Raw genomic sequence first — 25039 nt, 5'->3', positions numbered from 1 at the left:
GGAGAGGGGAGGGGTGGAGACTGGAGTGGTGGAGGGTGACACCATGCACGTCCCCCGCGGGGAAGCGGACATGTGGCGTGCACTTAAGATGGCGCACGTACTCGCTCGCGCACCATGAACGAGCCTGACACAGATGCTGCAGTTACGCTTTGGGCCAGAGGTGGCAGTCACGAGTATAAAAAAGACAAACTGCACAACGAGCCTTTAAGTTGGATATCCTGAATATCGAACAAAAGCTGTTTAGGCAAAGCTCCTATTTAATGCAACAACTAAGGTCCAGGAGGCTAAAAATGCATGACTCATGCCAACTACAGCAGAGTAGTTGACTAGTAAGGTTAAATAGTAGTCGGTCAACAGTAGCACTAGTAGCAGAAATGTTTTTGTGTAATTCTACTTTTGTTCTACTAGTGTGCTATTACTAGTAACATTTTGAATGACTGTCAACTACTGTGTGACATTTTTATACATTAGTAGGACTAGTGCCACTTTTATCCTTCAAGTACAGCTTTAAGCGATTTGAGCATTTATTCAATATCTTTGATATCCAGTTTAGGTGCACTAATTATTCTACAAGTGTGCTAGATTGTTTTACTAGTGAGGATGAGATGAGTACTAGAACATGGGGCTTGAAAGTTGATATCAAGAAAGAAAAAAAGCTCAAATGGCTTCCTCATAATTTATTTTCGTATTTATTCAAGACTCCTCATGTACTAATACACTTTTGACCTCACTAGTAGGACCTCTACATATCACTAGTGAGGCAAAAGCACACTAGACAATTGCATGCTACTGATCATGCTAGCAAACGAGTGCACATTTTTGCTTCACTCGTTGTCCTACTCATATGCCAAAGTTGCCCTACTAATGTGAAGACACGTCATACAGTAGCGGCGGGGGGAAACAGGTTACAAATAAAACACGGCTCTGAATCGTCTTACCAGTGAGGGCGAAAAGTGTAGTAGTCCATGGACTTGGATCTGGATATCAAGGATATGGACTGAATGCTCAAACAGCCCCAGGCAATTGGCTGGCTGGCTTGCCCTGTTGCGGCGTCTATTCTGGGAGACAGATGACAACAGCGGGCCTCATCTAGGCCAGTGCCTTGGAAGCGATGGCCAGGATCGGCGCAAATCCCTCTGTGTGCTCCTCCATTTGCCAGGTGGGCCAGGCTGATAAGAATGGCCAGTGTGCGCTGCTCCACAGCGCACTGAAAGGCCACACGGAGATCATCAGCGTCTTGCTGGGACAAGATTGGGGACCCGAAAATGCCGGCGAGCCACAGCAGCACCAGACGACCACTGGGAAAAAGCAGGCCGTGCAGCAGGCGGTCACAGCCGCGGCCAGCGTCGGACACACACAGGTACACCGAGCAACAACAACTCAGCCTTTTTTTCTTTTTTTTTAACAGTCTCCCAAATTAATTAAACAAATGAAGCTTATCTCAAGGCAACAACATTTCAGAATTGTTCTGCTATTTTTGACCACGTACCGACCGCCATTATGAATTTTTAGAAAAAAAAATAAATATATATATATATATATATATATATATATATATATATATATATATATATATATTATTTTTTTTATAAAATGTGTAGCACTGCTACTATTTGCACATTTGGTTTTGTGGGTATTTCTTTGGACTAAAGGGATGTTTAGGAGCTGTTATTTATATTTAAAATGGTTATTAAATTTTTCCGCCAGTTTTGACTTTGCTGCCATTTTGAATTTCTTGAAAATCAGGTCTTATTGATGGAAGATACCATTACATGAAATAATATTTGTTGGCATTACCCGACACTAATGAAGCCTAGCCGGTTGTATGTCGCTTTCCTATACACTCTCAAAACATGTTTACATTTACTCCCAATATTTCTTGGGAGCTGCTGCTCAGAATTTTCCAAGAATAGTAACATTTCACTTGTCATAGTAATCATCATTCATGATTGGAACCCTCGGATAGCTCAAATGTAGCAAAATGTCCCAGAAACACCAAATGTGCAAATAGTAGCAGTTCTATACATTTCAATGAAATTTCACAATTTTGGAAAACATAAAAAATGGCAGGAAAATTCTGAATTTCATTTTCTTTTTTTAAAATCAATTTGATTAAAATGATCAATGGTGTCATTTAAAATTCCAAACTTTTATCAAAACAGGACGGACTAATACACAGATAAATTTGACCTTCTTCCATGTAGTGAACGCGCATTCAATATTCCTGTCTGTCACTATTCACCGCTGGCATAGATGAAGAACATTTTTCTTTGTCGTAAATAATCATTTTCTGACCAATTCAGTGAAATGGGTTATTTTCCCTCAGAAGTGGTTGAAAATCACTGACAAGGAGCACAGTGTCTGCCCTTGCTTTTATAACAATGTTTTTTCTCTCTCTCTCTGTGCACAACACAACTCTGAGACCAAATTGTGTTTTTCCTGCAGGTGGTCAAGAGCCTGCTGGACTTGGAAGATGAACAGCTGGCAGTGCAGATGGACGCTCACGATTCTCTCTGGGGAGAAACTGGTGCGTTTCTTCCATCACTCACATCCATTTAGCATTTCTCCCTTCCGTGTGCTACAGTCATCCATTTGACCCACCTGACGTGGAGTTGTGTGCTACTGTATATGAAAACCTTCCTGCCTTGCATGTGCATGCACAGCAAAGTTATCTGACTGTAAAGATTGACAGCAATCAATCGTTGGCAGTAGTAGCTGTTGATTCAGTTGTCATTTTTGTGTGAAATTGGAGAGCATCACATTTATCAGGAGGAACATGCTACCCTGCCACATTTGCAGCATGTCTTATTCAATTCTAACACACTTGACCTGTTATTGCAAATGCAAGCGCAGTTTAGGTCCATTTCCTGAGAGCATCGCAGAGGAGGTCTGTGTTATCTGTGCTTGCTGCTCCATTAGAGTGTAATTTGATTACGCTGTACTCTCCAGTGTCACAGTGATGAGATAGAACGCTTGTTTGCATGAAGTAGCCTCTCAAATGTTCACATTTGCATGACCATTAATCTTTCTTGGGCTTGAGAAATGCTGACAGGGCCATGATAGGCCCACGCGCGTTCAGTTTCATCCCATTTGAACAGTCATTCAGAGAGCCCTCAGTGGTCAGACTCCTTCATACTTTGCTGTCATTTTATTCTCCTGTTAGGTCACTGGGGTTTGCCGACTGCCTTTTTAGTTGGTGCACCTCACACAAGATGCTTAAACTTCATTTTTCTAATGTCTCATTCATTTGAATGTTTCTTCTGCGGAAAGTGTGGAATGTGATATTCGCAATATAATTTCTCCTAACAATGTCTCGTGTCAATTTTGTGAATATTACAAAGATTGGTCTGAATAGGTTGCTGTTCAGCATCGCTTAGTCATTTGCATTTAAAAGGTGATTAAGTCACTGCTTCTCTGGCATGTCTACTGGAAGAGAACATCCGATGTCACGCTGCACAAGTCCTGATTGAAAATTGTTGAATTTTCTTTGCCAGACTAATTATGATAAATGTCCCCTTCCTTTAGCTTCTACTTCTCCCTCCATGATGCATTCTTCTCCACCTTATCTCATCTCAGCACTCTCTTTTTTTTTCAGTGCTGAGTGCAGCAGCAGGCAGGGGGAGGATGGAGGTGTGTGTGCTCCTTTTGGACCGAGGGGCAGGGCTGGAGGTGCCAAACCGTAGAGGGATGGTCCCCCTCCTCAGCGCGGCCAAACACGGACACACACAGGTGACGACACAACTGCATTCCACTATTTGATTTTCTAATGGACAATTTCTATAATCATACATTAATTTCTGTAAATTTTTACGTAGCTAAAACTTTCACATATTGCTGGCGTCTGGTGCAATCCTTATATATCCAAAACCCTCACTTCCAAAAAACAGACGTGTGTCGAGCCAATTGGGTTGACTAGCTTAATTTAGACGAGCTTCATTTACACAAAAGTAGTACACTGCCACCATATTGTTGTCAAGGAACTATGTAAAAGTGACATGAGCGGTGTCACTTGACAAAAGTAGTACTTTTGGAGTTGATGAGCTTCATGAGACGTAGTGATTTGGCACCATATTGATGCCAAGGAACTATCTTGAGCTCTAAAAAATGTTGTTGTTTTTTTACATATATATATATTTATTTTTAGATAAACTATTAATTAAATGAATTAATGATTAAATAAAACAATAGTTAAATATTAGAGTCAATTTTTTTAAGTTGTCAGAAAAAAAGTTACCTAAATATGTCCAAAGAGTGACCATAAAATGTCCAGAAAAAAAAAAAGTCAGAAAAGAAAAAGTTCAAAAAGTCACCATAAAATGTCCAAAAACCAAAGAAGAAAAGCCGAAAATAACCATAAATGTCTTTGGAATTGAAAAAAAAAAAAGCCAGATTTTTTTTTTTTTTTTAAAGGCAGAAAAGAAAACGTTCATAAACTAACTATAGAAAATGTCCAAAAACAAAAGAAGAAATCCCGAAAATTACCATAAAATGTAGACAAAATTGCCAAAAAAAATCTGGAAATTGAGAGCAAAAAAAGGCTGAGAAAATATATATAAAAAATAGCCACCAAATGTCCAAAAAAGGAAGGAGGCAGAAAATTACCAAATGGCTATAAATTTGCCCAAAATTTCAGAAATTTGACAGCAAGGCAGAAAATAAATAAATAAATAGAGACAAGTATGAAAAAAAATACAAAAAGGCAGAAGAAAACAAATTCAATGCATCATATTTTTGTGTTCTGGTGCAGCTCTAATTAGCTCTTGGGCCCTCAGTACACTAGACTAACACAATGGAATTTTTTCGTTCATCGCAATGTTCAGATGTTTTGCGGCTCCAGACAGGTTTTTTGGTATTTATTTGGCATAAAATGGCTCTTTTGACAGTAAAGGTGGCTGACCCCTGATTTAGTTTGGTCCCTAACACTACGTATATGGTTTTCACAGTTTTAACAGCCTTCTGAAAGACACCATGACTACAATGTGGCCTGCGCCGAAAATGAGTTTGACACCAGAGAGAGATAGAGAGAGAGAGAGAGAGCACAGTCAATGTTTAGTGAAGCTAATGGGGTGTGACTTACAAATGTATAACAGAGAAGCTCGGAGCAGTATTGTTAGAACACACACTGCTTTTGCTTTATGGTTGCTGATCATTCTTTATAGAATACAAAACCATCTTTTTACACTCATCAAGGTCTCAGGGGTTTTTATTCAAGCCAGTCCACCTCCAATATTTTAGGTGGCAGAGTTGCTGCTGAAACACGACGCGGACATGAGCGTGTGTGACAAGCAGGGTCGTACACCGCTCATGTTGGCTGCCTCGGAGGGCCACGGCAACACTGTGGAGATGCTGCTGTCCAAGGGTAAGCATCTTTTTTAGCCCGGAATTGATTACTTATCTTCTACAAATAATGTATCTGGGTTCATCTACCGTGTCTATGCCAGTGACGTAGAGTGACAGGCACAACAATTAAATGCGCTTCCATTAGATGGCAAGGTACAATTAAGCTGTGATGGCTGAACTTCAAAATAGCACGGAAACACTATATCGATTTTGTGACATTTTAATTTGGTGTTGTGCCATGAGATTTTTCTTGAATAAAAAAAAAAAAAGTCCAGTCATACTTTATATTTCAAGATGAACCTAAAGTGCACGCTAGCCTTTTAGGGGTTCTAAACACTTTCATATTTCAGTACTTTTTGTGCAACATTTCCTTGGAAGGCCACTTCTACGCCTTTCTGTGACTCTTCCACTTCAAACATTGTTTCTCTGTCTCATAATTAGGCGCTTCTGTGTCTGCTGTGGATCAGGAAGGTCTGACTGCAACGGGCTGGGCCTGTATGAGGGGCCACAGAGGTGTTCTGCAGCCTTTGGTGGATGCCGGTGCAGACCTGAACCAAGCCGATAGACAGGGACGCACTCCTCTCGACCTCGCGGCCCTCAATGGGGATGCTGATACAGTAGGTGTTGTGCTGAATTTATTATATTGAACATTTAATACTGCAGGATAGCAGTTTGCTTTTTACAAAGCCCACAAAAGATGAATTTTATTATACAAGTGATGGATGTCTCTGTTCAATCCTGAGAGTGTGGGGACTCCGGGGCACTCCAGGTGGTTGGGGACATGTGATATTGTAACAAAAGGTGAGAGTCTTTGTTCCTGTAGAAGACAGATATCTCAGTAGGGTTTGTGCATGTGATTAAATCGAGAAGATGAAGGGCTCTGGCTTCAAAAGGGGAAAGGCGCTTCCTCGTCACATCGATGTGTAACAAAAAAAAGATGATGATTAGATCTGGCCGTGTCAGCACAATTTCAAGCCAATTACGATATTTGGCAGAATAAAATTGCAAAGATGAATTACAGGCAGAATATTTGACTGTTTTAAAATACAGTACTTTGTTCTTTAGTGTTTAAGTTTACAACAGAGGAAAAAATCATTCTTTGTTTTGCCAATCTTTAAAAATTGTTGCTTAAATGTGACTACCTGTCTTATGTTTTAAGGTGTAAATGTGAAAAAAGCCACAAAAATCAGCTCCCCTCCCCAGCCCTATAGTCTGCCAATTATATCTATAATAACTGATTTTCTTCCTCTGATGGGCACAAAGAGGTTCACTGTAAATGTTTCTATTCCTGATGAGGATAAAAGAAAAGCTTTGGGTAAAGTGATCAGAGTGTAACTTGCATGGGTATGTTCCTCTTCATGGTTAGGTACACTTTCTGCTAGATCACGGAGCAGTGCTAGAAAGGACAGACAGCAACGGAAGCAGGACTGCAGAGCGGACTCTTGGCTGCCAGAATCCGGCATTGGTGGCCTCGCTACTCAAGAAAGGCTCCAAGACCGGTACGTATGACAGCCTGGCATTGAATCCTACATTAATGTATCTTTCACTCCATACGGACAAGATTTCAAAAATACATTGAAGTGTTTTGCTGTGGCTAAAGTAGCTGCTCTGAAAACAACAAACAGCAAATTACAGCTGTCAATATTAATCCTCTTCACTATGTCACTTTTCGCCTTTCTCCTTCTCCATCTTTCATCAAGCACAAGGCTACAGAACGGCACCACATGATCGATCAGGTAGGTAAACTAGTCCAAGTCACAGCGACTCGGTGAGACCAATGAGAATTATTTGTGACGTTCTACTAGGTCACGCCACATGGGCCATGGCGTCCAACAAACCAGACATCCTCCTCATCTTGCTGCAGAAGCTCATGGAGGAAGGAAACCTGCTTTACAAGGTACTTGAAGCTCAACAGCTACCTCCACAAAGAAGGTTAAGTCTTCAGTCTTTGCTAAATCAACATTGACTTTTAAGTATTCAGAGATTTGGTAAACTACAAACATTGAGGATTACATCATCTTCTAGGTACAAAAAGGCCAGTCAGTTTTACATCCATTTCTTTCTCTTGCTTCTTGTGTGGTAAGCAGAAAGGACGTATGAAGGAGGCCGGCCAGCGCTACCAGTACGCTCTGAGAAAACTGCCTCGGGAAGGGCAAGGGGAAGAGCTAAAAGGGCTCAAAGACCTGCGGGTGTCTCTCTATCTCAACCTTTCCCGCTGCCGAAGGAAAACCAATGTAAGGCTGCATCATGCACACTGATTTATTTAGATGTAAGAAAATATAGCAAAAGGGTCTCAATGTCAGGTAAATGCTTCTATGATACACATCTCACAAAAAGTTGAGCATTTTTGGCTTTTGGTGAAATTTCTAGATAAACCTAAAATGCACTACAACCTTTACAAGTAAACTTAATTTGACCCTCTCTAAAATGTTGCATTCACAGGTGCAACTGTTCATTGCGTCAATATTTTTTAAAATAATTTGCCATATTCATAACTTGTGCCTAATCCAAAATACGTGTGTTTTGTTTTTGGGGGGTGTGAAAACTCAGGACTTTGGTATCGCTGAGGACTTTGCCACAAAAGCTCTGGAGCTGAAGCCCAGGTCCTACGAGGCCTACTATGCCAGAGCGCGGGCTAAGAGGAGTAGCAGGTACATTCATATCAGGGATGGGCCAATTAAATGCTGAAGGGGCCAGTTTTTTATCCGTGTTACTGGTAAGCTACATACGACCACACACTTCCGAACTAAATGTTGAGGGGAAAAAGGCTAAAAATATGGACAAATATGTGCATAAGAGCAAAATATGTGCCCTGAATATATTTCATTTGTCAATGCACATACAAAAGATCAACTATAGAAAAACAACAACAAAAGATTAGAATCTTAGGACGATGTCTCTCACACACAGACTACTTCCGGAATACGCAGCGGACATTGCTTCTGTGCATGTGCAATGCCCACGTAAAGGAGATTCCATTCAAACGTTCCGCATTATGATTGAATGGGAAAATTAGGAATTAGCATTCGTTTACAACGGCCAATCCGAAACTTAATTCGAGTCACCACAGAGTCGTGCTCAGCCCTACTGTTTACTGTTAACCCTGCTGAAAAATCGGTGCTATTGAGTGCGTGTTAATGGTGAACTGAGGTGTAGCGGAGTTTCACTGTAAAGTTCAAATGTCCTCCCCAGGCAATTTGCTGAGGCACTGGCAGACCTCCATGAAGCAGCACGACTCTGCCCATCCAACCGGGAGATCCGTCGCCTGCTGGTACGAGTGGAGGAGGAATGTGTGCATCATCAGAGGATATCCAGCAGCAGTAACACATCACAGAGTTATAACAGGGACCCTCACTGCCACCACCATCTCGCCCCCGAGGACGAGGCAGATGTGTGTTCACAGGGAAGTCTAGAGAGGCCAATCCCAGAAGAGCAGTCTGATCTCCAGCAAGAAGATGATGAGGAAGAAGGGGAGGAGCTGAGCCTGCAATGTGGAAAAGGCTCCGAATTTTGGCCTCTGAATCCGTACGGTCCAAACAGGACTCTACCTGGAGGTGTGGCCTTTGGGTTAGCTGATCAGACGCTGTGTTTTCCTCAAGAGGAGTACGTTCAAAATCCGCTCTTTATGGAGCTGCCTGACCCGCTTCTTGCTGTTCACAAGCAAAGTCAAAACCAGAGTGGCAGGACGCATCACCACTGCCACTCCTTGCAATCAGGCGCCAGAGTGGGTGGCAGGCCTCTCTCTCTCTGCGGACCCTCTAGTCCTCTGCCAGGGAGACACATCTCCACCTCCCTGAGGCCTGCACCCGTGCTGGCCTTTGACACTGAACATTCCGGTCTCAGCCCCACCGAACACTACCATCCCATGTCCCCGAGCAGCTCCTCCCCACCGGGTACTCTTCAAATGTACCAGCCCCGCTCGTCCAGCTTCTCCAGAGGTTCAGACAGACTCTCGGCCCACTCTGTAGCGCTGGATGGCCTGGCACTTGCTCTGGGTTCGGTTGTGGAAGTCAGGAGGGAGGCTGGTGGGGCAGGAACAGCGGGTTCTAGGGGTTCTAGCTCCAGTCAGGCCTCTAGTGGGAACCAGTCAGACAACGGGAAGCAGCAAGTACTGGACCCACCGTGTCCCCTGAAAAGCAGCGGCAGCTTCAAGTCAAAAGGTGAGATGAAGCCGCGGCCCTTCATGGGGGTCATGGACAAAGCAGTACGGGTCCAGAGCCAGCAGACCTCTGGTTTTGGCCGACAGGGGCAAGGAGGAGGGGGTGTAGAAAGTTTCAACATGTCAGTCATGGAGTTCCAGGGCTTGAACAATGAGTACAAGCGCTCTTCGTTCCAGGAGCCGCTCTCCGGAAGTCACGCCGGCAGCCAGCACAGTCGGGACTTTGGAGAGCGGCTCCACCAGCGGGAAGCAAGAGCCGCCATTTCGTCCCATCTACGTTTTCCCGATGGGAGGCACAGGCAGGCGAGTCTGACCAGAGACAACCCAACGCTGCATATGGCGCCCATGAAGCCCAAACGCTCCTTTATCGAGTCCAATGTCTGAATAATTTATCAAAGCCCAGAGGAGAACACAAAAAGTCCCACATGAGGTAGCTACAGTGCAAGCTTGTGTGTTGACTTGTGCTGCAGCATCGCATTTGCAATCTAGAACCAACCAGTGGTTTGCTTCTGCTTACATGTTTACAGCTAGCGCACTAGTGTGTTGAAGAAAACCACACATACCTTAAGTAGGGTTTTTAAATAACTAGTACATAAACTGAATGGTAGTTTATAGACCAATTCAGAATATTTGTAGACTATAGGCACCAAGACACTTGTGAGTGGCAGAATGTGACCTGAACTGAATCAATGACAAAAACGGTTGATAACTCAAGAGGTTTTGGGTGTTTTAGATTTCTAAAAAAACAAAAACAAAGAAAAGAAATCCAGGGGAACGTGTGTGAGGAGAATGAGGCAAATTAATGTCGTAAATAGTGACCGAGTAGCCACTTTCAAAGAGAGACATAAAGTGTGTCTGTGCCATTAAACCAAGCAAGCTTAAGCGATCATAGCCTCCTGACTTAGATAACAGCAACATAGGGTATCTACCATAGCCATAACAGATTACAAGTCAAACAGCATCACCCACCAAAAGAATCACAGAGGCTCCTTTACAAATTATGGTAGTATGTGTGTGAACTTTTTGGGGGTCCAGGACCCCCAGCATATTTATGATCAACCCTGAAGAACCAACAGTACCCAATCTGGGGAGGTAGGGATGCAATTACGGTAGATAGAAACAGCAGAAACTGCATTTTAAACTGCATTATGGCAGTTTAATTACTCTGTATAATCAAAAACCATTTTTAATAAATTAATTGTATGCCCACTGAAATTTTACTGGGCTTAAATTTGATCATGTTATTTTTTTTTTTTGTGTTAATTTTATACTAACAGTGTCATGATGCAAATGACAGCAAGATCGAAATGAATTACACTTGCGAAACAGATGGATTAAAAAAAAAGTGTCATATTACCCACTGTAGTTTAGGTAGATAAAGATCTCAAATTTGAGTAAAATAATCCCTTTGCTATAATTGTCATAGGATCTTTTCATAAAGATATTTACACCACCCTGGTAAAGAAACGGCTACCATGACCAAAGTTAAGACATTTAATTTATTGTTAATCTCCTGAGTTAATTAAATCTAAATCTGACTTTCCACCATGTTTATTTCTGAATCAACTTACCTGTAGTGTATTTTGACTGTTCTCCCATCCAAGCTTTGTATTTCAAATACGACTAACCGTACCACCCCAGAACAAGACAATTATTAATTAGTGGTGCCATAAAATGCTAGTGACTCAATTTATGAGTTTTTCGAGATATGAGCCATTGTTCGACTGATTTATTTTTTGCTTTGACTTGAGAGTGCAGGCTTGAGATTCGAGTGCTGTATGGACACAACAAGAAGCAGTTTGGCAGATAAAAATTGTTTGCTGTTTATCGCCACGCCTAATTGAGGTTTACTATCATCTTAAAAACAAAACAAAGAATTACACCTTGTGCATTTGCCTTTCAACCCTCTTATCTTAATGCAAACACTAAATGACATAGAGCAACACAACAACAGCCATTCAGTTGATGCAGTATGACAACTGTTTAATTCTCGTTAATTTCTTGTTGATGCCATTTCCATAAAAAAAAACAATATTATGGAGTTTTTATTTCCTTCTTAAAATAATCATTACAACAACTGTATTTTGTGGGGGAAGGCTGAAATAAATGAATGGCATTTGGCATTGATTGGAGATAGTGTGATCACGGAATGAATTAAAGTCGTATCTCAAGTCTCCACTCCACCTTGGTTTCTCAAGAAAGCTTTATCTATCGGCCACCCGGAAGAATGTGTGATATCATGACCAATTTTCCCATATCAAACATTCAAGACTGAGAAAGCTTTGTGCACGAATCATGACAAACCTCACGCTAGTTACAGGATAAGACCATTTTGATTGTCTTTTAAAAAACATTTATATTTGTATGATATACGCTATATTTGCAGATGATATATTTCCTTGTAAGTGGTTCTCTGTCAACATTACAGCCTTCTAAAAATACTAACTGTACATCAGATTTTTTTTCATATACAGACATGACAATGTTATTTATAACCTCCTCGTCAATGTTGATTGCTTTAATATTAACTGTATATGGCATTTATTTTTGCATAGCAGAGAACTTAAAAGTGTTTATTGGTTTTATTGAACACAAGCAGTCAAGAATTAAAAATACATCACAGACTTCAAATTATTACAATTATGTCCATAGTTGTCATATACACTTTTCATGCTATGGATACAGAATGTGGCCACAAATGATGTGGTACAACAATGACTGTAGTTCATTATTTATGCTTCTTTCACAGAACAGTATGTTTTGTGGGTGTTTTTGGATTTAGAGAAAATAACTATTCAAATGTATGGACATGAAAGAGAATGTCCAGCTATGAATGCTGGATTAATAAATTGTCCTCATGCAAATGTTTAAGGAGAACAAATAATGGTTACCTTAATAAAATACAAAATATATTAACATGATGTTTTTTATTGTGGGTTTAATTTGCAGTGGTGTATGTAGACGTTGAGAGCCGTTCCTAATAATTTGCACTTTTCATGTACCGGTAGCTAAATACGGTAATCAATATGACCTGATGGAATATTTCTACAGCACACACTTTTGGGGTACATTTTTGTTCTTCAAGGTAAACATTTTTAGTGATGTACCCTGTAGGGTTCACAATTCAACCTAATGTGTACCGTTAGAAAGGTATTATACGAAATGGCCCAAACAGGCAAATGGACCAATTCTGTACGTTTGTGTTTGCATGTAAAGGTACAAACAAGTGCTAAGGCAATGCTTGGGAAATCCAGGTCCAGAAAGTAAAAATATTGCCACAGATTGGCTTTAGCCTCAGTTAATTCTACTCAACTGGCTAGTAAAACAAGCTTGTCTCTACCTGTTGAGTAGATTGAAGCACCTGTGGCTAAAGCCAATCCGTGGCAAGGTTTTTACTTTCTGGACCTGGATTCCCCAAGCCTGGCCTAGGCCAATGTGCATGCCTTTTGAAAGAGCCCACTGTTGTAGGGATTGTATTTAAAGTAATAAACAGTAAAACTACTAATCTAGACCAGGGATGGGAAACGTATTGCACTTTGAGCATTTTAAACCAACGGACAACAGTCGTGAAGGGAAAAAGAAAAATCTGTTGTTTGTGTAGCTTTGTACATTTTGGCCACTCTTCGGTTCCCATCATGCAATGCACCATGCACTACTGAACAAGTCATTTAAGGAAAGACATAAATCATTAGCGTTTAAGTGTGTTTATATTACACACAACTCGGTAAATGTGTTAACTGTTGCATGAAATACAAGTTTAAGTTAAGTGACTAACTTGTGTGTGAAACATTAAAATCCCTGTTAGATACTTAAAGTGCTCATGATCTTGTACTACAGTACACCTGTAAATGTAATTCCGCACATCTTGGTACATACATAGTAGACTCTTCACCTTCTTCTGTATGTTGGCAGGGCCCTACTTTGCTTAATTTTCTTCTCTAATGGAGATAACTGATATGAATGATGTAATTACAACTTAAAACCGATCAGGTGTTGTAGGGGAATCATTTTATAATGATGCCCTTTTTTTTTGACAGTGTCGAATTAAATTTAATTGTATCTAATATTGTTCCAGAGTGAGTAGTTACTCACCAGTACTTGAGTAGTTTTTTCACTGAATAAGGAATAGTCTTACTCAAGTAATTTGAAGCACTACCTTTTACTTTTACTTGAGTCATATTTGTTTTTAAAGTAAAAGCACTCGTAAGTACAAGACTACTCAACCCACCTCTACTTAAGACCAAGTATGCATATGTTAGGAAAGCTACTCACATTTTGAAATACAATACAAAGAGAACATGATGATTACGAGTGTAAAATGTCATCTTGTATTCCGTCGTGCTGTTAATGTTCAGTTTGTTCTGCAGCCAGTCAAACATCATAATTATGATTGCACTCAAATGAACAAACTATAACAGCGTGTGTAAATCTGCCCACCCAGAACAACTTGACACTAATGAAATTAAGTTGCCCGTGGAGAATGTGAAACATCTTGTGTACTTCTATTTGTGTACCTGAAATGATGTGGTGGCAGTGGTTGTGGAGGCTGCTTAGTGGCTCGTCCTCCACCGAGCGATGGCCATCTTCACCGTGTGATTCGGCGTGAGCAAAGTCGTCAGTAAGGGGAGGTTGGTCATGGGGCTGGAGCGGTTCTTGGTGTTGATCCACATGGTGATGGCGTCCCTCTCATATGAGTAGCCATCTATGGGCACGTGCAAAGTACACTGGATGAGTGTTTCTCAATCTTTATTGACTCAAGGAACAAACACGGCAAACAAAATGTGTGGGATATTTGGCATTCAGATAAAATTTCAGGATATAACTTAAAAGGAACTATGACCAGTGAGGTTAAACTTAATTCGATCTATTTTTGCACACTTTGATGTCAGTTGAGTAGACTGATAATTTCCCATTCCAATGCATCATGACATTTGCTCGGAATCACTGCATTGGACAACTGGTTTTCCTGAGTCTACATTCCCCAATGTTCGTTTCTGTGTCTTTGGTGTGTCACGGGTAGGGTTGAAGTTAGAAACTTTCAATGGGTGAGAATGAACTGGGTATAAAAACAGGAATTTACAAAATTGCAGGTTGGCTCTAATTGGGGAATCTAAGCATAGTTAGGGGAAATATTTTCGATCTCAAAATTCTGACTAAAACAACCACATCATACAAGTACAGAGGTACCCTAACTTGCGGGTGACCCAACTTGTTTTTGTTTTTTTGCATTGTGCTATAGGTGACCTCTAAGTCATTAATAGATGCGCGGACGGAAGAGAGTGCTTGGGAGGGAGACTACTGACTATCGTCTGTGAATCTGCCAAGTTGTTTAACATAACGGTGTTATCTTTATATTTTACTTTAATCCAGTGTAAAGTTGACGTGTGGTGATAGTAATTCAGCCACACATATGGTTCATTTGCCACGTGCGACAATGACGAGGCCTCCGTGGGGCCGGGCTGTGCCACGGCTGGGATGGCTGCAAATTGACGTTGCCTTATTAATTGCCCAAAAAACACAAATGGGGGATCTGGTAAATACCTTTTTTTTTTTTAACATGAGCAAGCAGGGGATAGATTAAAAATATCTGCATGAAAGTGAATTTGTGCATGCCATATGGCGAATATGTGGGGTCCAGTGTACTCAAGGGATCACTGTAGTTGCAATAATCCCTATCTTAAATTTCCATGGAAACTTTCCAACAATTAACTCGAAATGTTCCACCCCGTGTTGTGGCTCACCAGCGGCGAGGACTGGTTCTCTCATTAACTCTCTGGTGATTGGACACAGAAACTCATCAGGAACACCTGAACACACCAAAGCGTTCTTCAGCTCCTCCACCTTCCTCAAGAGTTTGCTGCGCTGTCCCACTGATTCTGCACACACACACACGCACGGAGGCCCGTTGTCTCATTAATTGGGAATGTGAAGTGGAACAAGGTGGGGGTGACAGCACACAAGAACATTGATGTCAGAATCAAGATTTGGAACATTTGCTCCCTGCGTGTTCAGCACTTTTCAGTCGTGTGTGGCCAACATGAGCGTGGGTGAGTCACATGGAAGGCTGCACGACTGATGAATGTCTGCCCAAGTCACAGTTAAATACCAAGCAGCCACGTTTACATGTGCACTTAAGGAAAACCCTCTGGCAAACAGGGACAACATTTTAAGATTGAGACAAACCGCTGATAATCTTGCTGGTTCGGTACATTCTATTTTGATAAGGAAATCCCTTTGAGCATTTCATTCAATAGTCTTGCTATGCAGTTTAATGTCTACACTACAGTATGTGTTAGTAGTACACTCTTTGTCCTGACTCATAAAGACTATTAGTGCACTAGTAGAACAACTGTCTGACTAGTAACTTTTTTTCCACTACCGTATGGCATTTCTGCACACTCGAAGGACAACTTTGGCATACTAGTAAGACAAGTAATAATGCAAACTGCACTACTTGGCACCTGCGCACCACCAGTTATCTTCATAACTAGTAACTAGTAATGGTCATAGAGTCACTAGTAGTATTGATAGCACATACTGTAGTTGGTAATTGCAGTTTTGTCCTACCATTATGCCAAAGTTGTCCTACTAATACGGTCTTTACTAGTAAGACAAGTCAGCATGGCAGAATGACTAGAAAGCACTACTACTGCTACTGCCTTTCACTGAGACTAGTATTTATACTAGTGCAGCACAGTCATTTCCTAGTAAGGTTATGAGAGTGGGAAAAAAAAACAATTCTACTAAGTCATAGTCAAGCATGCAAGTACACGGACATTAATCTTGACATCACGGATATCAAATAAATGCTCAAATGGCTAGCTGTCATGTCTGTTCATTGTCCACACTAGTAGGACAACTTGACAAATGTGTGGTACTTGCACTAGAAGTGACATTATAAATGGACAATTGTTGACTTCAACTACGACTATTACAACTAGTGCATAAATGTCAAGTAGTGCAGTTTCACCTCACTTCTAAGTTCCTACTATTATACTTAAGTGTGCAGAAATGCCATAAGTGAAAGGCAAGAGAAGAAAAACATTACTAGTAAGACACAGTTGTATAGTAGTGCAGCCTAGTCTGTCTACTGGTGCATTGAAGTGGCTTACAAATGAGAAAGTATAGGAAGACTATTGAATAAATACTCAAAGGGCTCTCCATATAGGAAGACATTATTGATTTGACATCCAGTTTTTCTGAAAGAAGCCTCTTCATGTATTGCTCTGGCTAAATGTTTTTTTTAGAGTTTGCTGCATTCTCCTCAGATTGCGAAAACAGACAGCAATGTCCGATGCAGCTTGGCGCTTGTGTAAAAGCAACGGGCCCCTGCCAGGGACTTTGGGATGACAACAATGGCGTGGCAGCACAACAAACAATTAAGTTAAAAATATGATGTGCTATTTAAGAAAAATATGGCTTCAGACCAAGGGGGACTAATGAAAAGAGCTCCGGCATGGGAAACAGCAGCTTTTGGGAATGAGTTATATAGAGAGGAAAAGCGCTCCAGATTAGTCAGAAGTGCTGAAGTCAAAAAGCTTTAATGCTTTTTCAGCAGCCTCATCATGTCACTGAGTAAAACCCACATTAACCTTCCTTTTACCTTGTTTTTCGATTGGCTGTGTAATTACCCAGACACGATGTAGCCCAGACACACACTGAACTCAGTGTAATCCCCTTTTTAGCCTCCTTTTTCATTGCTGCAGCTTAATTCGTCGCATGCAACTTTTTTTTGATAAGACGGGCATTCTTCCAATGAAGTTCTATATTCCTATTGTCTACATTTCAAATCGTTCATCGTGTACAAAACAAAAACATAATTAGTTACACTTTTTTCCTCTCTGGGTCTTTTTTACGAAGTACTTATTCCACTTTGGTCATTAGTTAGTTAGGTGTTGTCTTGGTCTCATGCATGACGTCAAAAGGTGAAAAGCATGATGAAAAAGACTGTTTACATTAATGATAGATCGATATGTTATATAGTTAACTCACAATTACTCGCTAATCAAAGAGACCGATAACAGATATTTGGAGCAAATAATTGGCGTCCAAAACTTGCCATTAAGCATGTTTGTTTGCTAAAATAACTTGTAGCTTTCTTTTAAAATTTTTAACAAAAAGTGCAGGGAGCTCCTAGGGTCATCAGCATATTTAAGTTGAACGAAAACCTTAACATGTAAATAGCTTAAATGTTTTCTAAAGTAAATAAGGTTTTCCAAAAATTGATTGTAACTGAAATGTTAAATTTTCACTTTTTTTTAATTTTCTTTTCTTTTACAAAAAGTGCAGAGACCCAGTGTTTGCAGCATGTTTTATAAAGATAAGTGAGCTTTGTCATTCGGATCCTAGAGAACTTGGGTAAGCAGTAAAGGATTCCCACCTATGTGCATTTCTGACAGCAGGGTCTCTTTAGTAAGAGCAAGCAGCTCAATCCCGTCAATGTTGTTGGTCCTGAATGTGTCCACCAATCCCTCCAGCCCTTCCTCCAACAGCCACACGGACACATCCTCCTCTGACCAATCACTGACCAGCAGCTTGGACCGACCCGCTGATGTCGACGCTGAGAGGACAAAGAAGAGTGACAGTTGAGGTTTTTTTCTCCCCTTTTATTTAAAAAGGCGAAATGTTATCTTGGAGCCCTGCTGACTATTGATTTCAAGAGGTGCAGCGTAAGTAGCTGGGACACTTTATGGATCCACCCTGAGAGCTTTCATTGACATTCTCATTGACAAAGGATAAAAGTATAAAAGGTGGAGAGAGCAAATGTTCAAAAGATCAAACTCTGACATGCACTACCTCACACACACACTGACTGTATATAGATAAAAGCATTGGGGAGAAGTCAGGAGCATGTGCCTTTGTGGACCTTGCTTTGTACACTGGGGCAGTTATGATGCAGCCTTTACTAATTGTCTTGTACAGTATTAAATTAGTTAACCTGCGCTTAACATGTGGGAGACATTGCAGATCCACCCGTGACATCTGAAAATCCACGATAGATAGACCATATCTTTTTTTACTGTAGCCTATATAGTTTTAATCGTATAACATCACTCCGGGTAACGGAAAGAAGACTCACACGCAAAAGAGGCGAAATGAGCCTGCTTTAAGATATTAATATGTCACTTTCAGTTGAAGATTACTGTAACTGACACATAAAACAAAAGCAAATTCAACGTTGTTTAGTTTAACACCAAAATGGTCAACCAAACCATATGATTTCATCTAACGAAAGTCCAGTATGTTAATACAAGAATATAATGTGAAACGCCATAGAACGGAAATTATCATTGATGTCACAATAATTATAAACCTTCAAACAACTGCTACTTTATACAGTTTCCCTTTCTTTCTCCATACTTCGACCTTTCCATCACTTTGGTAAAGTTTCATCTTGGTCTCATCGGTCCATAAAAATGTGTTCCAAAACATTTGTTGCTCATCTTTGTACTTCTTTGAAAAATCCAATCAGGTCCATAACACACAAGCTTTTATGTGAAGCATGGCGGAGGTAATGTCCGGGCTTGGTCTTGCATGGCTGCTTCTGGAACGGGCTCACTAGTCGTTATTGATGATGTAACTCATGATGGTAGCAGCAGAATGAATTCTGAAGTCTACAAAGCCATTTGGCAATTTACACAAAAACAAATCCAAACTAATAGGGACAAAGCTAATCATGCAACACGACAACGATCCAAAACACTGCACACAACACCGGACTTTATCAGGGTGGTGGTGGGGTGTACGGTCCGAGACTGACCAAGTCAATTACCTGACCTTAACCTAATAGAGCACACATTTTACCTCCTGAAGACTGAAACAAACAAGAACTGAAAGAGTTGCAGTAAAGGCCCGGGACAGCGTTTCAAATGAAGAATGCAACAGTTTGGTCAAGGCAATGGGTTTCAGGCTTGATACAGTTATTGTAAGTAAGGCTTATGCCACCAAATACTAAATGCTATTCACTTAAAGTTAGTTTGATTTTGTGTGTTCCAGTGCTTTTGCTCACTTGAAAACTGGGTGATTTGAACAAAAGGTGATCTGCCCTGTTTAACATATTTAACATGTAAATATTATGAAATAAAATTCTGAACTTTTGTCTCATAATTATTTGATCTGAAACAGTATACAACAAGAACAAAGGAATTGACCTTGACGTTCCAATACTTTTGGAGGGGACTGTATAATGTATATGCTTGCGCTGCTTGTCATCACTGGTGTAACAAAAGTAACATCTTACCTTGACTTGCCATCACAGTGGACTCTTCTGTAAGAAAGAGCATGTTAAAGGTAAACGATTAATAATAGTACATAAGTGAAAATTTAGACAAGATTGCATGTTAAGCATGCATAACAGCAGAGAGTGTAAAAATGTAAAAAAATGTTTCGAGAATAGATCGATGAGAAATAAATGAATACAATTTCATGGAACAAATATAAATATAAAGCTTACCAGTCAACGACTTCCCAGCTGTGATGCAGCAAAGCGGGTATGAAAACAAATGAACAATGAAACAATGAAAAAGGGGAAATTCATGATAAGGAGTTTGTATTGCTCGAACCATCGCCACTGTATCCATCGTCCACTCTCCAGATGTTCACCGTCTTATCCATGGATCCTGTTGCAATTAGTGGTGACGTTGGAGAGAAGGAACAGGCAGTCACATACCTGCGGCAGAGGATGGTAGTCATTGGAACTTTGCTTCTGTTTGCTCCTTAGGCTTTCTGACTATTTTCGCATATTGAATATGGCAATGAAAATGTTAGGACTGAAACTTTACCGACGTGGTTTTAAGGCTATTATCATATGTGTAATGACATTTTGAATTTGCTGTGGATTCATACATATAGTGCAGGTGTACACTGAAACAATATGTACTGTATATTATTTATACACTATAGTGAATACAATGTACATTTTACAATTGTTTGTCACTACTGTATTCAGATTTTTTTTTCAACATTTTTGTTTGAATTTTCAAATGTGGTTGATGGATATTACAGGAGAGGCAAAGTAACTAGAGTTCCCTCACGGCTGGAAACAAAAATATCAAATCCACTATTAGCATTGCTTCTCGGGAGACCTACCGCTCATGTTGATTCAATGTGTAAAGCAGCACAGCATTTTTCTACAAAGTTGAAAAGAAAATTAATGTGTATTAATAAATACAGTGAGAGGCACTATAATGTATGAAGTGCCAGATAAGTAAAAACATTACATTTTCTTCTCACGCACCACAAAAAAAAAAAAAAAAAAAAAACTCGACCAATAGTGATTCAAATTCAGTAGCTTTAACATCGGCAACATGCCGAGGGAGGGATTTATTCCATAGGCAGATCAAACTTTTTGCTCAATAAGAGAAGAGAACTGATGCGCATGTGAGCATTTTGTGGTTTGTGTGAGCATTTTTTGGCATGTGAGAGGTTTTCTAGCTTGAGCTATTTTTGTTTTTTGGGGGGGAGAAGTTTTGGGGGGTTTGAATAACATAATTTATAGTAAACGTGAACATACGCACGTCAATCATATTTTATTTATGAAAAAACTTTTTTTAGTAGCACAGACTTTTGTAAATAATACATGCTCTGCATCTAATTTATTTAAACTTTTATTGATGAAAGATAGGTGTGACTGATTGTTTCACACTTCAATGACATAGGTTGCATTTACTTCCTTCATCCACTAGATGTCCCAACGCTCCGAATCTTTCTCGGCACAATTTGAAAGAAAGCCTCAAAGGTTCACAAAGCTTCACCAGCACATCTCTAGATATATGTAAAGAGGTTTTGCTGCCACATGTGAGAGGATTTTTGGTGTGTTTGAGCGGTTGTTTTGATGAGTGAGATTTAGATTGCGCTTGAGAGGTTCATAGTTTTTTTTATTTTAATTTTTTTTAAACGTTTGTTAGGTGCGAGAGGTGTTTTTTGTGTGTGAATTTATTTATTTATTTAAATTATTATTTTAATTTTTTTTATTTTTAGAGTTGTTGGTTATATGTAGCGATGTTCAAATAAAACAGGTACCTCGAAGTGAGCATCAAACTTCCTGAATCACACTGCTTCGAAATTGTGCTTCGGAGCTTGTATCATTCTGCAAGTATCACTTGACCGATGACGTTCGAAGCTTCATACGTCAGCGCGTATTGACGACCCGAAACGCTTTGGTGGCTGGTGGCTGGAATTTAAGCGGTCCTTTGACAGAAGGTCCCGTTAGGTTCAATGCTCGTGAGATTTAGATTGCGCTTGAGAGGTTCATAGTTTTTTTTATTTTAATTTTTTTTAAACATTTGTTAGGTGCGAGAGGTGTTTTTTGTGTGTGAATTATTTTTGTTTTGTGTTTGAGAAATCTGGTGTGTATGAGATTTATGTTTTGAATGTGCAAGGGTTTTTTTTTCTGGTGAGAGATTTCTGTTGGTGAGCATGCAAATTTGCTTTAGCACATGTTTGAGGTTTAATGTTGTGAGAGAGGTTTTGGGTGACTATGAGAGGTAAATGTTATTTTTAGCCTATATGGCACCCCATGATAATCAACTTGAACATGGAACTCACTGCGTCATAGACGGTCACTGTTTTGTCCACAGAACTGTGGGATAAAAAGAAAAAGAAAAATGTTGAGTGACTTTCAGATGCTCAGAAATAACTAATCCATGTCTCCCTCCAGTGGTCAAATTATGCACAGTCATTCTATTCAGCTTGTGACATCTAGTGTAAATTATTAAACTACCCTGGAGATACAAATTACATCGTCATTGAGAATTCTCAAAAGGAAACATGTGCAGTCTATACGTTTATGAGATAAAAATTAAATTAAAAAAATTCTCCTTTTCTCCCTTCTTACCCGGAGACAAGCAGTTGTCCATCTGAGGAGTAAGCACATGTGAGGACTGGAGCTGACTGGCCAGTCAGTGTGTGCAGAAGTTGCATCCTAAAGGCTACAAATGAGAGAAAAGTCCTCATTGACGGACGAGACCTTTTGTGCTATGTGAATTCTTCTGCTGCGGTTTACCTCCAGAACTCAGCTTGTTCATGGTCCAGATCTTCACGTGACTGTCCTGTCCACATGACACCAAGTGGAACTGCACAACTTGCCCGTCTGCAAACAGAGTTTCAGAATTGAAGGGTCACTGATGCAGTGATTCACCCAGCTGACTTTAGGTTTTAAACTTCCGCTCCTTATATCTCTGTTGCAACCTGCTGATGACAACATGTAAACAAAATGACAATTCACTGACAATTCTTACCGCTGAGGATGCTGGGAGCGAAGGCGCAGCAGGTGACTCCGAGGTCGTGAGCGTCCTTCTCGGCATGGAGCTGGTTCATATCCAGGTCCCACAAACGAAGGTCCCCGTAGGTGGAGCCGGTGACAAACATCTGACTGCACGGGCTGAACGAGCACGCCACCATCGTTGTGTCGCTCACGCAACTGGTCCTTCACAAACAGTAGACACTTTTACAACCGTTCCACACTATCATATCCTGCGAATCCATGTTTTTCTCTATCACATATTTTCACAAATCGCTAGTGGGTCTGTAATGTATCCTGTGTGATAAATGGGGTTTCAGAGTACTCACAAACCTGCAGAGCTGCTTGGATGGGAAATCCCAGAGAGCCAAAGAGCCATTAGCTGCACCAGAGACCAGATGGGTGGAGTCCGGAGAGAACACACAGATCCTAACGGGGCTGCGACCAGGATGCTGCAGGACGGCCTCGATCTCCCCGGTGGCCATGGACCACACCAGCGTGGTGGCATCTGTGGAACACGAGGCAAGGAACTGTCCGCAGGGGCTGAAGCAGCAGCAATGCACGCTGTACCCGTGTCCTTCCAGCGGCGAGAAGGCCAGCTCTGAGAAATCCCGGGTGTTGTACACCCGCACAGTCTTGTCTCCGGAGCATGTGGCTAACAGTTGCGCGGAGAACGCGCACCAGTTGACGTCATCTCGGTGGTCTTGTAAAGTACAAATCAGGGACACCATTTGGAGAGATGGTTCTACTATGCCACAAGGAATGAGCACATAAACATTGAAGTTATTCTTGGGGTTTTTTTCTTTTGTGGTTTCAGCATTTATTCAATATCTTTGATATGCAGCAGGTCCGTGTACTAGTGTAGTACGCGCTTTTTCCTCACTCTGAGGTAAACTTTGGCACACTAGTTGGACAACTACATGTTACTAGTGAGACAAAACTGTTCCCCAGTTGGCAACTGCATGCTACTAGTACAAGTTAATTACTTTATAAAATTGTGAAAGTTACCACTTCATTACTCTTGTTGATACAGCTGTTGTTGAACTCATTGTTTTTGCCAGTAACTGAGCAAAATCCTGTCAAAAATAAACACATGTAAATATTTGGTTTCTGACCTGCTCAAGGTCTAAATTGTCTTGATATAACAATCTGTTGTGAATTGGTGCTATATAGAGAAAATTGACTTGATAGTACTAGTGAAAAATTATGCCTCACTAGTGTTTTGAGGACAGAAAGCATACTCAAACATCTGCCTTAAACTGGATACAAAAATACTCAAACGGATTTTCAAATTCATATCCTTATTATAGTAATAAACCCGACTAAAGCTATGCACAAGAAGCCTCCAAGACCTACTAGTACTACTAGTAGTAGCACAAACTAGTAGTAATAGCGGTACAGTCTTGCCTGACTAGTAACATATTGTTGTCCTACTAGTCAACCAATATACCTTATTAGTGTCCAGAAATGCTATACAGTAGTGGCTAAATAACAACAGCAAACCGAAAAGTCACACCTGTTTCTTGTGGCACATATTTCAACCCATAGACAGAGTCCTTTTACTAGTGAGTTGGTTAGATTTTACTACCGAGGACAAATGTACCTTGAACGAGATGTCAAGGTTTGACGATTGTACTTGATATCATGCAGCTGGATACGAAGCAAGAGTGGCGTAGTGTAGAGTAGCAAGTGTGCGAATTTGAGTATACAGTATCTGTATTCTCATTTAATAATATGGACCAATTGACGTAACAATTTAGAAATAAACGTAAGAGCTGTACATAAATACTGCATAGCTTGTAGCCATTAACGGAAGCGACTTCATGTGTCTTGTCTTCATGTAGCCGTCAATAAATGTATCACCTCTATTCAAAAATGAGTACAACATTTGAACAGTTTGGTGAGGTTAAAACAAATACTGAAATTACCGTTTTTCCTACGCGCTTTTGGCTGCGAGTCGGCACCGTTTACTTCCTGTTTACAGCTCAGTGACGTCACAAAATGTCGTCACCAAAGTGGAAGCGTTTACGTTTACCGGAAGCGCACAGGAATGTGGCAAATGTACTCGACGCTTGTTACTGGGGGCTGCAGGTGGCGGAGTGGTACCGTCACTACGATGCAGGTTGGCATGAGTTCCCTTCCCCGCCTGAGAGACCATGTTTGTTTGTATGTGTGAGTGCCCAAAAAAATCTTACAGAAGAGCTTGTAAGAGCAAAAAATCTTGTTACTGGTAAAAGTACTGATTCACACCTGTACTTCAGTAAAAAGTTGTCTGTGTTTTGCAAACATGGCACAATGGG

The 25039-nt window shown here is 40.6% G+C and overlaps 2 protein-coding genes across 9 annotated transcripts in view; one reads left to right on the top strand and one right to left on the bottom strand.

Moving 5' to 3' along the window:
• Nucleotides 1-12415, top strand: part of LOC147177378 (protein TANC1-like) — a 49280-nt gene extending 36865 nt beyond the window's left edge. For 4 of the 5 annotated variants that reach the window (XM_086070642.1, XM_086070643.1, XM_086070639.1 and 1 more), the window contains 11 exons: nt 1160-1360; nt 2446-2527; nt 3596-3729; nt 5236-5359; nt 5782-5957; nt 6707-6839; nt 7041-7076; nt 7146-7237; nt 7425-7574; nt 7891-7991; nt 8533-12415. In XM_086070642.1, the coding sequence (XP_085926768.1) occupies nt 1160-1360; nt 2446-2527; nt 3596-3729; nt 5236-5359; nt 5782-5957; nt 6707-6839; nt 7041-7076; nt 7146-7237; nt 7425-7574; nt 7891-7991; nt 8533-9883 (2580 nt within the window). In that variant the 3' untranslated portion in view covers nt 9884-12415. The remainder of the gene's footprint in view (nt 1-1159; nt 1361-2445; nt 2528-3595; nt 3730-5235; nt 5360-5781; nt 5958-6706; nt 6840-7040; nt 7077-7145; nt 7238-7424; nt 7575-7890; nt 7992-8532) is intronic. The other variant, XM_086070640.1, reaches the window with a different exon arrangement.
• Nucleotides 1209-24741, bottom strand: wdsub1 (WD repeat, sterile alpha motif and U-box domain containing 1). 4 transcript variants are annotated; one of them, XM_086070648.1, is made up of 14 exons: nt 24668-24741; nt 23073-23489; nt 22738-22925; nt 22503-22589; nt 22335-22428; nt 22046-22079; nt 20588-20628; nt 20062-20168; nt 19953-19970; nt 19740-19766; nt 17880-18059; nt 15241-15375; nt 14014-14201; nt 1209-1298 (listed from the first exon to the last, which is right to left on the bottom strand). In XM_086070648.1, the coding sequence occupies exons 2-13, from the start codon at nt 23468-23470 to the stop codon at nt 14050-14052; spliced, it is 1461 nt and encodes a 486-aa protein (XP_085926774.1). In that variant the 5' UTR covers nt 23471-23489; nt 24668-24741; the 3' UTR covers nt 1209-1298; nt 14014-14049. The 4 variants fall into 4 exon arrangements, with proteins under 4 accessions (XP_085926774.1, XP_085926773.1, XP_085926771.1 ...); XM_086070647.1 differs by lacking the exon at nt 1209-1298 and adding an exon at nt 5319-6157; XM_086070645.1 differs by lacking the exon at nt 1209-1298 and having other exon boundaries at nt 12057-14201; nt 23073-23484; nt 24668-24732.
• Between the last annotated feature and the right edge of the window lie 298 nt (nt 24742-25039).

This window comes from Leptonotus elevatus, chromosome 3 (assembly GCF_054856555.1).
Source record: "Leptonotus elevatus isolate MCC_2025b chromosome 3, RoL_Lele_1.0, whole genome shotgun sequence".
NCBI lineage: Eukaryota > Metazoa > Chordata > Actinopteri > Syngnathiformes > Syngnathidae > Leptonotus > Leptonotus elevatus.
The sequence above is the reverse complement of the archived record's forward strand: the minus strand, read 5'-3'. Positions and strand labels throughout refer to the sequence as shown.

Bases quoted from the DNA above. Each gene is read 5' to 3' on its own strand.
- wdsub1 (XM_086070648.1), bottom strand. From the start codon at position 23,470: ATGGTGTCCCTGATTTGTACTTTACAAGACCACCGAGATGACGTCAAC. The intron at 20,169-20,587 runs GTAGGTCTCCCG...CCTCTGCCGCAG, and splicing joins ACATTGAATCAACATGAGCG to GTATGTGACTGCCTGTTCCT. The intron at 15,376-17,879 runs GTGGGAATCCTT...GTGTGTGTGCAG, and splicing joins GCTGTCAGAAATGCACATAG to AATCAGTGGGACAGCGCAGC.